Source organism: Colobus angolensis, unplaced genomic scaffold, assembly GCF_000951035.1.
Source record: "Colobus angolensis palliatus isolate OR3802 unplaced genomic scaffold, Cang.pa_1.0 Scaffold197, whole genome shotgun sequence".
Lineage (NCBI taxonomy): Eukaryota > Metazoa > Chordata > Mammalia > Primates > Cercopithecidae > Colobus > Colobus angolensis.
In genome coordinates, this window is record NW_012115121.1 from 2,299,383 (window position 1) to 2,315,690 (window position 16,308).

The 16,308-nt window shown below is 38.4% G+C and overlaps 1 protein-coding gene across 2 annotated transcripts in view; it reads left to right on the plus strand.

Moving 5' to 3' along the window:
- The window catches only part of TMX4 (thioredoxin-related transmembrane protein 4), a 43,765-nt gene extending 28,721 nt beyond the window's left edge, over positions 1 to 15,044 (plus strand). For both annotated transcript variants that reach the window (XM_011941004.1, XM_011941003.1), the window contains exons 6-8: positions 4,989 to 5,090; positions 8,546 to 8,609; positions 9,780 to 15,044. In XM_011941004.1, coding sequence (XP_011796394.1) covers positions 4,989 to 5,090; positions 8,546 to 8,609; positions 9,780 to 10,150 — 537 coding nt within the window. In that variant the 3' untranslated portion in view covers positions 10,151 to 15,044. The remainder of the gene's footprint in view (positions 1 to 4,988; positions 5,091 to 8,545; positions 8,610 to 9,779) is intronic.
- The last annotated feature ends 1,264 nt before the right edge of the window (positions 15,045 to 16,308 follow it).

The following is a 16,308-nucleotide window of genomic DNA, read 5'->3' on the forward strand; positions in this document are numbered from 1 at the left end:
AAAAAAAAAAAAAAAGAATAGATGATCTCCAGTGTTCTTTCCATCACTAAATTTAAATTGTCTTTCCAATTCAGTCATGATGGCATTCACCTGTATATTTTAATTTTTATATAAACTCACAGAAGTAATTACCACATTAACTGTTAATATCTGTCCTTACAGATAGTCTCAACATTTTACCCATCTCACAGATGGAGTCACTGAAGCCTAGGAGATGGGATAGTTAGAGGAGTTTCTCAGAGAGTTGACATCTTCAAAGGACAAAATTCATTTTGATTTTATATTATAGTAGCAACATAAAATTTCTTTAAAATTGTATACAACTTAAAGTGACTAAATGAAAAATGTTAATACTGTAATGGATGGTGCAAGGTGAGGTAAATATCATGAAAGCAGTGTGCAGAAGATTGAACTTCAGGAAGCATCACTACCAAATCTGGTGGCAGAGTTAGGATTAGAAGTCCTTGGGTTTTGTGTGTGGCACATGTGTGCAGAGAGACCATCCAGTCTTCTGTCTTTCCTTTTTTCACAGTTGGCTACAATGCTACAGAGTGGCACTATCCTTCTCTTCCAGAAACACATTGTTTCACACTTTGTGTCTAGGCCCCTGAATCCTTTTATTTTTATTTTTTTCCTGGCATAGACTTGTTCCTAGAACCCTTTGAGCACTTAGTGCAGAATCTGGTACCTAGTTATGTGCTTGATAATTGCTTTTTGTTAGTTATATTTATAATCATTGTTGTCTTCATTATTTTACTTTTCCCTTCTCTTTGTAGGCAACATGGAATACTTTTGTTAATTTTTTAGCCAGTGCTGATAGCAGGCTTAAGATAGGGTGCCGTGGCAGTTGCTCAGCATATAGGTTGAGGATCCCCAAATCCAAAAATCTAAAATCCAAAATGCTCCATCATCTGAAACTGTTTGAGAACCAACATGACACTTAAAGGAAATGCTCACTGGAGCATTTTAGATTTCCGATTTTTGGATTTGTGATGCTCACTTGGTAAGTGTAATGCAAAAATCTGAAAAAATCAGAAATCTGAAGCAAGTCTGGTCCCAAGCATTTGGGATAAGGGATACTCAACCTGTATATGCTTTTGCTAACTAGGTTTAGCATGTAAATGTTTTTAAAGCGTTTTGTATTGGATTTGGTGAATCTCTGCTGTTCACTGATAATATAGGGTGTAACTTCCCTCTCCTAAATGTTACTGTTGTTTTGAGAGGATGTAGGCATATGGCAAATTTTAGCTAAAATAAGATGTGCTACATCCTTGGGAGGACAATCTGTGTGATGGGTGTTACCTTCCTTTTTATTAGAATGATGTGACAGAAGACTTAAGGCTTTATTTAAAATATCTGATGATAAGCATTAAAAGCCATGAACATTTAGACTAGAGAAAAACAAAGTGTATTTTAAAACTTGAAAACATTCCTCTGTGATTTACATAGCATATCTCTTCTCAATGTTTTTTTCATATAAAAATGTTTAGGATGTTTTGTAGAATGTTATAGTGAGACAGTGGTGCACATCTGTAAGGTACCTCTCATAGATCCTACAAGAGGCTGCGAGGTTATGTTTTGTTACAAGTGCTGAGAGCTAAAGCATGAAAGAAGTGAAACGCTGGCCATCATTGAAGAGTCTTTTCTAGCTGTTTCCTTGTAAGGAAGATACTTAGGGGATTTTGGTCTGTGTCTGAAAGAGATAAAGGGCTTGTTCCAGAACTCCTCAGAGAGTATATCCTGTGACACGGGTGAACTCTAAATCCAAAGGCTCTCTGTCCTTCAGGGCCAGCCTAGGTTTGAATGAGACTCTGCAACACTGGGCTGAACAAGTGAGTGGGTGTGACTAAGCAGTATTTAATCCAACCTGCAGTAGTTTAGACTTCCAGCGGGAGTGCTTGCCTTTCTGGGGAGAGAAGGCTCTACCTCAGATGCATGGAGGCCTTGGCTTGGCTGTCTTCCTTAAGTCTATCTGACCACTGATTAGAATGCTCTTCTCATTTATTCTGTTGTAATGATGTTTTAATTTCGTCTTCTCACTCAAATATGCATGTAGCCAAAATTAGCTCTAACTTAATCGTGTACTATGATAGTATAAGATATCATGCCCATCAGGTTACATTTTTGTGCATTTTCCATGAACAGCATGGGATATTTCCTTGTGGTAAGCACGTATAATATTGAACAAGGATCAATGTTTTCCACAAGTGAAAACTGTCACTTTGCCTAGTAAGTAAAGAAACAGAAACACAGTGATCTAAAACTGAATTGGATTTTATTTAATAAGCTATTCCTTTGGAAACATATATAAAGCAAAACTTCAAGGACATGTTACCATTAATCCTAACACTTATAAGGGGCTTTAAAGCCGTTGTAGACTCAAAGTAAACAGGTAAATATTTATATCTGTACTTGTGAAAGGACAACCTGATTAATGAATCATTACTAATAATGACCTAAAAGACCAGAAGATGGCAGAGTTTCTCCAAGAAACTCAAATCCCTTTAAAAAGGAAGTTGATACAAGAAAACTGAAGTGCAGCTTATTAAAATAAGAGGATGTTTTGAAAGTACTAAGTGTTTGAGTCAGAATGCAATGCTTCAAAAGCAAATGATTTAATGAAATTAAAAAGTAATGTAGAAAGTTTCTTGAGAGTTGCATTAATCATTTATTTTGCAGAAAGGGCATGAGATACTATATAGAAGGACTTAAAACTGCACATTATTTTTCCTAACCATATGAGTAAGATAAATCAGCAGATACTTATAAAGCAAGTTCTAGAATATATTCATGGGTTGGCACAGAGGCAGATTGACTTTGACCATCTTCTAATTCTTTGGCACATTTTAGGGTTTAATCTTGATAATACTGTGTCCCCTGAGAAAAGCTAAGTTTAATACGTAGTATTTTCTAAAGTAGGAAGCTATACAGTAAATTTTAAAACTTCCATTGAAAAGAGTTTGAATGAAATGATGTTTTGATATCCGAAATAATGCCTTTTACTTGCTGAGTTGTAAAATGCTAAGTTACCTTTTTTTTTTTTTTCGAGATGAAGTCTTGCTCTGTCGCCCAGGCTGGAATGCAGTGGCACAGTCTCAGCCCACTGCAACCTCCGCCTCCTGGGTTCAAGCAATTCTCCTGCCTCAGTCCCCTGAGTAGCTAGGATTACAGGCACATGCCACTTCGCCCAGCTAATTTTTGTATTTTTAGTAGAGACAGGGTTTCACCATATTGGTCAGGCTGGTCTCGAACTCCTGACCTCGTGATCCGCCCACCTCAGCCTCCTAAAGTGCTGGGATTACAGGCGTGAGTCACCCACAGCGTCCAGCCAAGTTACTCTTAATAAGCAGTTGTCCTGGCTAAACACACACTGATGACCAGTGCCATCAACAGAGGACAGATGCCAGCTTTACAGTTTGAGAGTGTGTTTAGCTTTCCTTTGAATAAACAGCTCAGGCATTTGATGCATCTTTTCCTTATTCAACAAATACTGATTGAACACTTTGATTCCATGTGTCAGTGTTTAAAATACTTGCTGAGTCTTTAGCTCTATCTCTTCTGCTGAATAAGAAATTGTAGAGAGATATTTCAGATTATGCTAAATCAGTTTACAAGCTTTTTTCTTTGTTTATTTATCATTCCAAATTAAGCCAGAATAAAATATGTTAATTAATTGCATTGATGTAAGCTAAGAAACTAATGGGAGTGATTTAGATTTTGAGAAATAGGAAATTAAAATAGAAACTTGGACTCATTTTCATCAGCCTTACTGGTTCTAGGCAAGTCATTGTCATTACCTTGCTTGCTGATGATATTTGGAGCCATATCATCCTGTGTTTGAATTTTAGTTAATGGCCATTTTTGAAGCTGTCAGATTCTTAAACCAATGACTGAGTCATTGTGAGGAAGCATGGCTCCTGCAACTCTACGTCTAAGTAGACTTTGATGTTTTGACTTTGAAATAGCAAGTTCATATCTGTTAATTTCTGTATGATTTAGCATGTAAATAATTTCTAGCTATGATTATTTCCCTTATTTTTAGAGTGTTGGTCGTCAAATAGAGTCTTAGGGAACAGTAAGCATGAAGGGATGTACACTCTATTCATAGACTGCTGGAATCTCATTTACTCATAATAAATTAACCAGAAAAACTGATTCTTCTGTCTACTGTTACATTTTATGTTTTCTGATAATTTACTAAACTTTGAAAGGATGAATAGGTGTAGAGCAATGAGAGTCTGATTAGAAAAAAGATATGGAGCCGGGCGCGGTGGCTCAAGCCTGTAATCCCAGCACTTTGGGAGGCCGAGACGGGCGGATCACGAGGTCAGGAGATCGAGACCAGCCTGGCTAACATGGTGAAACCCCGTCTCTACTAAAAAAATACAAAAAATTAGCCGGGCGAGGTGGCGGGCGCCTGTAGTCCCAGCTACTCGGGAGGCTGAGGCAGGAGAATGGCGTGAACCCGGGAGGCGGAGCTTGCAGTGAGCTGAGATCCGGCCACTGCACTCCAGCCTGGGGGACAGAGCCAGACTCCGTCTCCAAAAAAAAAAAAAAAAGAAAAAAGATATGGAGACATTTTAAATGGTTGACGTTCTGTAAGTCATAATTTAGTTTTACTAAAAAGTCAGAGGCCCAAACAGTTCAATTTTTTAATGAATGCCCTATTATAAGTAAACATCGAGATGTATATAATTATTAAAATAGGGGAGGAGGGCCACAAGCATCCGTCGTGGTGGAAGAAAGGACTATCAAAACGATTCTACCAGAATTCCATCCGGATTATGGCCTCTCAGCAAGTATAACTTTTCTTTTTTTAGTAATGACTTTGATTACTAGTCTGTTTCCCAATATTATAAAATTGCCTTGTTCTTTAAGAATCATTTAGATATATAAACCTATGTATGGAAAAACAACAGCTAGAGAGGGAGATTGAAATATTTTTGGTTCTCTTAAAAACTAATATTTTTTTTTTCTTCTGATTCCAGCATCTTCACAACTATTTCACAGTGACCCTTGGAATTCCTACTTGGTGTTCTTATGTCTTTTTCGTCATAGCCACCTTGGTTTTTGGCCTTTTTATGGGTCTGGTAAGAGATAATACCAACCTTTTTCTATCTTTAAGGCAAAATGGATTTCATGTACAACCAAAAGGCAACCAAGAAAGAAAAAGCACATAAAAAATAGTATTTTGTGTAATCTAAGTAGTTAAATAGCATTTGCTTGTTTGAGACTGCTTTCATTGGTAATGTGAGATGTAATAGAAAATTTATTAAATTCTTATCTTCTAATCCTATCCTTTAAGTATTTTGAAGATGTGTACTGCCTAGACTATAGACAGTGATAAAAAAAAAAAAAGAGAGAGACCGTACTTGAATTGATAGCTTCTAAGACAGCTGAGTCAGCTGTGATTTCACATGTTGCCTACTTCATTAGAACACTGTAGTGATAAGGCCAGTGTTTTGAATTTGTTCCTTGGGTAGATGCAAGATTTTTGTTGTTGTTGTTCTTATCCTCCAGTTTAAAACGAATCCTGACTAGCTGCTTATGCATACACTCTGGTTTTCCTGAGATAGATAATGTAGTTAAAACAACACAGTTATTCTTTGGGCATGAAAATCAGTATGCAGTATATATCTGTGTATTTTCTCCCCAGGTATTTCAGGCAAGAGTTGAATAATAAATTTATTTATCTAACTATATAGGCAACTATAAATGTTTAGCATGTTGTACTTTTTATTATTTTTTTCTTTCTCTTAACCTAATCTTGATTAGTTTGACTGCATTTTAAACCCTAACTAAACCAAAAAATTTTAAAAATCCTTTAAACTGTATACTAATCACATAGTTCCTAAACCCTATAATGGGAATAATTGACCATTACTAAAAATTTATGTCAAAGAACAGAGTTTAAGGTAAGATTGTCTTAAAGTCTATCCTTATATTTTATAATGAATTTTGACTCTTCAGCAAGTTCTTTTTAAAAATAAGCTTAAAATGTTAACAGTTGACTTACAGTAAGTCGTAACTCCAAGAGGCCAAAGAGGCTCGATTTGACTTTTCCATGAACATGCTTAATACATATCATGGCTTATCTTTGAAACTTGGCTCCTGATGTTAACTTCATGGATAGGAATGGGACTTACTTAGATATCTGTATATGTCCTTCATTAGGTCCTGGGTATGTTCTGTTCTGTTGCATTAATCTTTTTGCTAATTAACACGTCCCCATTGCTCTCGTCTAAAGGGATTCGACACTGGATATAAATAGAATGTGATTGTCTGTGCTTCTCCCATCTGTTGTCTGATGCTAGATTTTTCTAGCAGTGTGTTTTGGGGCTACCATAGTGTGAGGTTCTTGTAGGGGGAACAGTATGAGGTCCCAGGCGAGTCAATGATGGAGTTATAGCGAATGTAGGTTGTGTGTGAACTTGTTGGAAGACTACTGAAAATGCTTAGAGTTTTAGAATATTATTTTTGATGTTGACTACAAGTCCATGAAATTGAGTCAGGCCTGCCTGCCTACACCTTGGATTCCTTTGGAAACCTAGATTCAGATAATCAGTGCAGAAAGGTTATTTGAGGCTTGGCCTGAAGTAAGGAGAGAGTGATTCTAGCTTGTTCAAGTGATTAAGTGAGATAGACTACCCTTCCATAATAAGCAAATAACTTTAACAAAATATTATTAACCTTTTTAACAAAATAATAATAATTTCAAAGCATACGAATCATAAATTTAAAAAGATTCATACATTTATTGTTAATACGTTTCCAAAAAATAACAAACACATATCTGTGTTCAAAGTGCCTGTTTTAGGCTGGGCACAGTGGCTGAGGCCTGTAATCCTGACACTCTGGGAGGCCGAGGCAGGTGGATCATTTGAGCCCAGGAGTTTGAGACCAGCCTGGGCAACATGGTAAAACCCTGTCTCTACAAAAAATACAAAAATTAGCCTTGCATGGTGGCACACACCTGTAGGCCCAGCTACTTGGGAGGCTGAGGTGGGAGGATCACTTGAGCCCAGGAGTTCGAGGCTGCTGTGAGCCATAATCTTGCCACTGTACTCCAGCCTGGGTGACAGAGCTAGACCCTGTCTCCAAAAAAAAAAAAAAAAACCTCTGTATATATATATACACACACACACATATATGTGTATTTATATATACACACACACACACTGCCTTTTCTATAACTGTTAAGTATATTAAAGTAAACACACAACTGCTAGAATTTTTGCCTTTAGTAACCTTTAATTTCTTATGTACTTTTAACTTCTGTTTTGTGAGAGTTACACAATTTGAAACAGCCGCATTCTTATCCCATTTTAAATCATCTATTCCAGAATGACATTTTTGTTAACTTCTAGGATGATAGAGAAGTGTTTCTTAATTGTTTTCATATCTTAGCCACATAGGGAATATTTAAAATGTAGCATGCCAGGGTAAAGGTATACTGAGGGTCAAAGCTGCCTGAGGGGCTCTGAATGGCCCAGACTCCTTGAAGGATGACATGTCTGTGGGGAAGCTAGGATCTAAATTTTTTTTTTTTGTAACCTCACCAACTAAGTCAAAATTAAATGACTAAGTTAGATAGACTAAACCTGAGATAAAATTGTTGAATGTACAATTTTCCAGAATAGAAGAGTAGGATAAATTAAGGTGATGGATATGGTAATTAACCTGATTTGATCATTATACTGTATATACATGCATTGAAACATCACATTGTACCCCATCCGTGTATATATAGTTACTGTGTGTCAATTATAAATAAAAAAGAAAAGTCAGAAAAAAAACATGTCCTGGAATAGCCAGTAAACATGTAACCATCACATTAAAAGGTAAGGTTTTCAAACCGGAATCATTTCAGATGGAATGTTTTTTTCTCTTTGTTGTTCAAATTGATTTAGTGGCTTAGAGCTTATTGTTCCCCAACCCACCAAGCCTTCCTGCAACTCATTGCCCCACCTCCTGGGTCTCCTCAGTTTGGCATTCAGGGCTTTCTCTGGATCCAAGATCCCCCATGGAGATCCAACTTGGTTTAGCCTAGAGCAGCCAGGCGGTGCTGCTGTTCTCTCCTGACTGCCCAGGGCATTAAATGCCCCCTCCTTCAAAGTCATCCTCAGTCCTTGCCCACCCACAGCTGGCTGTAATATTTGTGAAATGTTCTTCCACTCAATCACGGGTTACCCACTGGTAAGGGACAGCCTATATAAAGAGTTGTTTGGTTGTCCAGAATAGTGTATTTAAAAAGACTTGGTTCATAGTGTCTATCTTCTTATACCTGCTTGGTTCATCTATTTATAGTGGGTTCTCGGTAGACTTTCGGCTTTGTGACCACTTTCTAAATTAATATTTTCCTGTATTATGTCACATTTGAAAAGTAGGAAATTCTTAATTATATCCTTGTCTCTTGTGAAGACTTTTGACTAGCTGCTAATTATTAGTCTAAGAATATCTGATTATAGAAGCAAGGCCTCATTTTGAGGCCCTTTGGTAATAAATGTCCTAGCTATTCACTGTAAAATCACTTTTTCCCCTCCAGGTCTTGGTGGTAATATCAGAATGTTTCTATGTGCCGCTTCCAAGGCATTTATCTGAGCGTTCTGGTAAGTACGATAAGCTCCTGTGATCTATAGTGGTTTTGGAATTCTGTGATGTGCCTTTTTGTGCTCATATAGATAGTGGGTTTTCTCTGTGATTTACTAGGTGACCAAATCATCAGTACCACATTTCTTAAAATATGTTTTCTAGGTAGATTTGAACAAAAATTATTTTTCTCCCTTTCTTAAATTAGGAAATAATTCATTTTGGCAATTGCTTTTTCTTTTTAAGTGTGTGCGTTTCATTAATCAGTATCATATTTTCCTTTATTCTAACTAGAACTAGAAGGGAAGAAGGAAAGCTCAATATATATTGAGTCTACTGTGTGCTAGTAACTCTCCTAAGTCCTTTAAAAGCAGTCTTCCCAAATCCTTCCACTGCTGCACACTTCTGGGGCCAGGTGCCCCTGGATTTGCATGTCTTTATTCCAGACTATTTTTGAGACTGCATAAAGATGTTCGTGAGACTTTGTAATTGTTGAATTTTATGTGGGAGTTTAAATAAACTCATGCTTCTTTTTAGTTCTTGAAGTTTTTGAGGCTTTGAGACTTCCATGGATAATTTGAAAATATGATTCTTAGAATTCTTAAAAGTAATAGAATCCCAATATCAAGCATTTTAGGAAAACAAATGAAAATTTATTAGCTCACATAACTGAAAAGCCCAGGGACATTCTAGCTTCAAGCACGGCCTGAGTGATGTTAGGTTTCTCTTTCTGTGTGGCTTATTCATAAGAGCTGTTGACAGTCCTTGCGCATTTTCTCTGTTTAAAAATCCCTGAAGAAAAAGAGGCTTTTTCTCCTGACTCTGACTCAGAACTCCTGGGGAGTACTTTGAGTGGCTTAGCTTGTCACGTTTCTGAACCAATCACCATAACTGATAGAGTCACTGAGCTTTCTACAAGACACAAAATACAGAGCGTAAAGGAAAATTTGCCCTTGCTGCCCACACGTCCTGCTTAAGTCATTATGGTCCATGAAATCTCCAGAGACAGATGGAGAAGCCCTAAATGGGGCTAGGATAACAACCGGAGAATCTGTCCTCTGTGACCATAGCTTCAAGATAGAAAAAACTGTCACTTACCCTCTATTTTTATTTCACAGCTAAACACACTCCATTGATTACTGAATTACCATTGTTTATTCAGAGGATATTCCTCTTTCTTCCCTCCACAGAGCAGAATGGGAGGTCAGAGGAGGCTCATAGGGCTGAACAGTTGCAGGATGCAGAGGAGGAAAAAGATGATTCAAATGAAGAAGAAAACAAAGACAGCCTTGTAGATGATGAAGAAGAGAAAGAAGATCTTGGCGACGAGGATGAAGCAGAGGAAGAAGAGGAGGAGGACAACCTGGCTGCTGGTGTGGATGAGGAGAGAAGTGAGGCCAATGACCAGGGGCCCCCAGGAGAGGACAGTGTGACCCGGGAGGAAGTAGAGCCTGAGGAAGCTGAAGAAGGCATCTCTGAGAAGCCCTGCCCAGCTGACACAGAGGTGGTGGAAGACTCCTTGAGGCAGCGGAAAAGTCAGCATGCTGACAAGGGACTGTAGATTTAATGACACGTTTTCAAGAATACACACCAAAACAATATGTCAGCTTTCCTGTGGCCTGCAGTTTGTACCAAATCCTAAATTTTTCCTGAATGAGCAAGCTTCTCTCTTAAAAGATGCTCTCTAGTCATTTGGTCTCATGGCAGTAAGCCTCGTGTATACTAAGGAGAGTCTTTCAGGTGTGACAATCAGGATATAGAAAAACAAACGTAATGTTGGGATCTGTTTGGGGACTGGGATGGTAACAAGTTCATTTACTTGGGGGTCAGAGAGTCTTGACCAGAGGAGGCCACTTCCAGCCCTAATTAGCACCTTCCAGAGACAAGGCTGCTGCAGGCCCTGCGAAATGAAAGCCAAGCAGGAGCCTTGGCTCCTGAGCATCCTCAAAGTATAGCGTAGACGCCTTGCTTCCTTTTCTTGTGTAGAGTATTTATTTTTCTCAAATTGCAAGAAACATCTGGCACCACAGTGCATGAAAAATCTTTTACAGCTAGAATTTGAAAGGGTCTTAGGTATAGAGAGCAGCTCAGAAGTCATCCCAGCCGTCTGAATCTCCTGTGTTTTATTTCTTACCTATAATTTTTCCAACTTTTCCACCATGGGCATTCAGGCTCTCCACACTCTTCACGATGATCTCTTGGTCAGAGGACTCCAATAGCAGCCAGGTTTACATGAACTCTGTTTGTTTATTCTGACTTAAGGGTTTAGATAATCAGTATCCATAACCCATGAAGCCGTGACTGCCAAACATCTCAAATGAAATGTAGCCATCAGAGACTCCAAAGGAAGTAAGGATTTTACAAGACAGATTAAAAAAAATTGTTTTGTCCAAAATACAGTAGTAGTAGTTGTTGTTTTTAAGTTTTCTTAGCAATATTTTTCAAGCCAGAAGTCCTCTAAGTCTTGCCAGTACAAAGTAGTCTTGTGAAGAACAGTTGAATACTGTTTTGTTTTGTTTTCATCTCAAGGGGTTCCCTGGGTCTTGAACTACTGTAATAATAACTAAAAAACCACTTCTGATTTTCCTTCGGTGATGTGCTTTTGGTGAAAGAATTAATGAACTCTAGTACCTGAAAGTGAAACATTTGGTTTTGTTTCCATCTTCTGTAATCTTCCAAAGAATTATATCTTTGTAAATCTCTCAATACTCAGTCTACTTTAAGTACCCAGGGCGGCTAATTTCTTTTTAAAAAAATCTATCCATCTATTTCTCTCTTACCTGATTTATGTGTTAGAATAAATTCATGAAATTAGATTCCAAGCATATGAAAGATACCTAAAGTTGATTCTATGCCCCTTGGATCCAGACAAAATAATGAGTACAGGTTTAAGAAATTCTAAAAGCTTCTGTCATCTTTAGAAAGGAACATGCAGTATATTTCTATCTGGCTGTTTAAATAACGCTTTCCTTGTATTAACCGCGAGCACGGAGCTCACTGTGGGGGAGGTTCTGAAACTCTGCCCTCCTGTGGTTGAATGAGGATGTTGCAAGACTTGCACAAAGGTTATTCTTCTGACAGCATCAATTTTTAGAGATGGTTCTTTTTCATCTTTCCAGTTCAGTTACTTGACAGTCTTCTTCCCCAGTATGGTGAAGTTTGTTAAGAGTCACCAGTAATTGTGCTTTTCAGATAGTAGTGCAGCTTCAAGATCAAGGCCATCACTGGGCTGATGGGCTGGGAGAACCTTACCATGTGCCTGCCTATTTCCTACCGCCTTAGTCACTGCCCATTTCCTGCCCCCTTGGTCGCTGACACACCTTCACCCAAAGTGCCATGGTTCTGATGGTGGCAGTTCCATCTCCCTGACATCAGAAAGCTTTTCTGGATCAGAGCAGAGCAGGGCCTGCCTGCCCTCGTGTCACTGGATTTGTTTCTCTTATAATTAGCTGAAACAGAGTTTTCAAAGAACAGTAAACTCAGGTTCAGAGGTATTATGGAATAAGAATGGTTTTATAGTTTGGGTTTTCTATATAATGCCTCCCCCTCAAACTGAAATATTCATTTTTTTAGTGGAGTATTTGACTTGAGGGGAGGAAGGGCAGAAATACAGTCTACACTGGCTTTTAAAAATGTAAAGCCAGTTTCCAACTGAACCCCAAATAGTACAGGTTGAACATTCCTGATCCAACAATCCAAAACCCCAAATGCTCCAAAATCTTAAACTTTTTGAGTTTCAACATTTTGTCAGAAGTAGAAAATTTTACACCTGACCTCATTTGACAGGTGGCAGTTACAGTGCAATCAAAACTTTGTTCCATGCACAAGATTCTTAAAAATATTGGATAAAATTACCTTCAAGCTGTGTTGTATAAGGTGTATATAAAACAAATGAATTTTGTGTTTAGACTTGGGTCTACTCCCAAGATACCTCCTTATATATATACAAAAATCCCCAAATCCAAAAATATTTGAAACACTTCTGGTCCCACACATTCTGGATAAGGGATATTTGACCAATATCTAATTATATAATAAGAAAAATATATTTTCTTTCTTTTTTTTTTTTTTTTGAGATGGAGTTTCACTCTTGTTGCCTAGGCTGCAATGGCACAATCTTGGCTTACTGCAATCTCCGCCTCCCTAGTTCAAGGGATTCTCCTGCCCCAGCCTCCCAGGTAGCTGAGATTACAGGCATGTGCCACCGTGCCTGGCTGATCTTGTATTTTTAATAGAGACAGGGTCTCGCCATGTTGGTCAGACTGGTCTTGAACTCCTGACCTCAGGTGATCTGCCTGCCTCAGCCTCCTAAAATGCTGGGATTACAGGCGTGAGCTACCACACCTGGCAGAAAATGTATTTTCTTGCTCAGCAGTACTTTAAAAAAGAAATTGAAAGGTGAGGAGAAAAACATCTTGGAGAAGAGGACCCATTAAAACTTTAAATATCTGTGGAAACCATTTTTCCTGATTTTCCCTTTTTTAACATCGTGGCAAAGATGGGTTTTTTTCCCAAATGACATGATAAGTATGTAACTAATTTAATGTCTTTCCACTTGAATATTTTAGGTTTGTTTACAATACTTAATATAAAACTAAAGGAGAAAAGTCAACCTAAAATAATTTAAGCTTAAAATTATATGAACATTTCTATAAGAGTTTGTGGGTTTTTTCTGTAGATAATATATTTGATCCAGAACTCAAGTGCGTGGAAATATGATTTTGATTTTTAAAATAAAAAAAAAAAATTAAAATCATGCTTCCCTCTATTGCAATACCAGTTATTTAGTCACAGAATGGTATTTTATGTAAATTAAAATTAGGTGAATGCAATGCAGGTTACTGGTTTTGGAATGGGAATGTGCAGTGCTTTATGTTTGGGGAGTTGGAGCAGGGTGCCTCTTCATCAATTAAAAGGAAAGTTTGAAACTTCTGATTACCTTTATGTTGGTTTCTCTTATTATTTATCTCTTGCTAGATCTGCTAAACCAACCGAGCTTGCTCAGAGATCTCATACTGAAGCACCATACAGGCAATCCACATCTTTCTTTCCCTTTGAAGTATAGTCATTGGATGGGATGAGGTGCGGGCCTGTTGGGTTCACAGGGCCTTGCACTACATGGGCACATACTTACAAGCTCATCTTGTGCATAGAATCCCTGTCTGTTAGCCACAGGCCTCTTTAACTACATACATTCAAAATAACTACTATAGTAGAAAATAGATAAGCTTCAGCTGAGTTGGCTTTTGATAGTGGAAAAAGCCAAAATTTGACTTTTTATGGCGAAAATTCCTTGTTGACAGCTGTAATATTCTGATATGATTTGGGAATATATCAGTCTGCAGAACCTGCATCCTGTAAAAACACCTATGGGGTAGATGATAAAAGTCATTTTTTAAGGCAAGTACTTACCATGTGACTTTTTATTACCAAATGCATCAGTAGTGGAGCTGGTATGTTGTTGTATAGGATGGAAACATTGAAAGTCCAGAGAAAAATAAATTTTAAGAAAAGGTGGAAAAGATAGGGTAAACCTGAGATTGCAGCATAAAATCTTTAGTATGAAGTGAGAGAAAGAAGAGGGAGACTGGTTCTCTTGCTCGTATCAATAGGCTATCTGTCTTTCATCTTGGTGTTGCAGTGTTACTTCTGTCAGTATTATAAATATGTGGTTGACCCATCCTGTCAGATGTACCAGCATTTTTGAAAGAGTTCATTCAAATCTCCTACGCCAACAGAAAAGTTCCTTCTTGCGTAATATCTCTTTACCTCAGTCCTACATTTTGATTCTCTGGAGGAGGTTTTAGCTTGTTTTAAAAAGCCAAATTTGGAGTCATCAAGTCTGCTGAACCTGATGGGGCAGCTTTTTGAACAGCTTTCCGGAAGCAAGAGCTTCAGTTGAAAAGCCCTTTCTTTGATCGCTTCAGCCCAGGACATGGCCTTCACATGGCTTATTCTCAGTAAAGCTTTATGTAGACTGTGACACTCTATATGTGTGACTCATACAACTTTGACGTGTTTCTGAAGTAGTTTAATCATATTTGTTATTAGCCTCTTTGTGGAAATGCAATTTTTATACTAAAAACATTGCTTATTTGCAATGCGGTATGTTATAAATGTGTTGTTTATATTATTTGTATTAGTCTTAGCCTAATGAACCTAATTATTTTTCTTTCTGTATTTTTTGCTTCCTCAAATAGCATCTGCAGCAATTGGAATGAGAAATCCAGATACGTGTTTCAAGTAGTACATTGCCTGAATCACAAATCACTTGATCACAGTATTGTATATAATCCCTGATCCTATTTGTTTCATTTTATTGTAAATTCCCATTTGCATCAAAACCTAATGATAGTGATTAATAAGTAAAAACAAATGGTGTATTGCTTTTCATACAAGTGTTTTCACAAAAGCCATTTGCCTAGGCAGCAAAAAATATTAATTTGTTAAAAAAATTTTCCTTCGTGTCCATCCTCCATCTAGTCTGTTCATTCATTCTCTCTCTTTCTCCCTTCCTGACTCGGTGAAACTCAGACCACGTGCCTTTTAGTTGCTCTGGAAAGTGCACAAAACCAAGACTGGGTCCAAAGATCCAAGGCCCTTCCAGCCACTGTGTTGCCTTCAGAAACCTTTGGGGTCTCCCTCTGTCCTGAGGTCTTGGGGTAGCCAGATGGCAAGGGATGCTACTAATCCCCCAAGACACTGTGGATTGGCCTCGTCCTTGGGGCTTTCAGAAAACTCCCTTCTACACCGAACGCTCGCCACCACTGTAGTGGAAAAACATCAAGGAGGTAAAGTGAGTCCTTGAAACACCCTCAGAGACTGAAACAATGGAGATTTGATTTTTGTCTTCTGGAAGATGGTGGGAGATGTGTGTAGTGAGAAGACGGTTATTAAACCTGCACACCACCAAGGCCCTCCCTCAGAGATACTGGCTCAGAATGCTTATTTGCCTATACAGAGAAAAATGTCTGTCATGCTGTCTGCCTAGAAGACTTTGGTTATTCATCCTTGCCTATAGCAAAACTTGCAGCTTTCAAGCCAGCAACACTGAATTACAAATTTAACCTCCTGCTTTGCTCTAGTCTTGAATGCTCTTTGGAACATATTTCACAATAATAGAAATTCTTTCTTAGAACATGTGAGCTTCTTGATATTGATAACTGTGTTACAGTAGCCCAGGCTGTACTAACAGATCCCCCAAATCTCGGGGGCTTTAAGAACAAGAATTGTATTACTGATTCACAGAGGCCAAGCCAGGCATCCCAGGCAGGCTCTGTCCTATGCAGGTTTTTCTGGGCCTCAAGGTCAAGGGAGGCTTTGCCGTTTAACATGTGGCTGCTGGGCTGGGCATGGTGGATTACACCTGTAATCCCAACACTTTGGGAGGCCGAGGCAGGTGGATCACCTGAGGTCAAGAGCTCGAGATCAGCCTTAGTAACGTGGTGAAACCCTGTCTCTATTAAAAATACAAAAATTAGCCAGGCGTAGTGGCAGGTGCTTATAATCCCAGCTACTCAGGAGGCTGAGGCAGGAGAATTGCTTGAACTCGGGAGGCGGAGATTGCAGTGAGCCAAGATCATGCCATTGCACTCCAGCCTCGGCGACAGTGTGAGACTCCATGTCAAAACAAACAACAACAACAAGAAAACGTGACTGCTAAGGTGGCTGTGATCATTTCCATCCCAGTCAGTCAGAAGGAGTAACAGATGGAGGAAC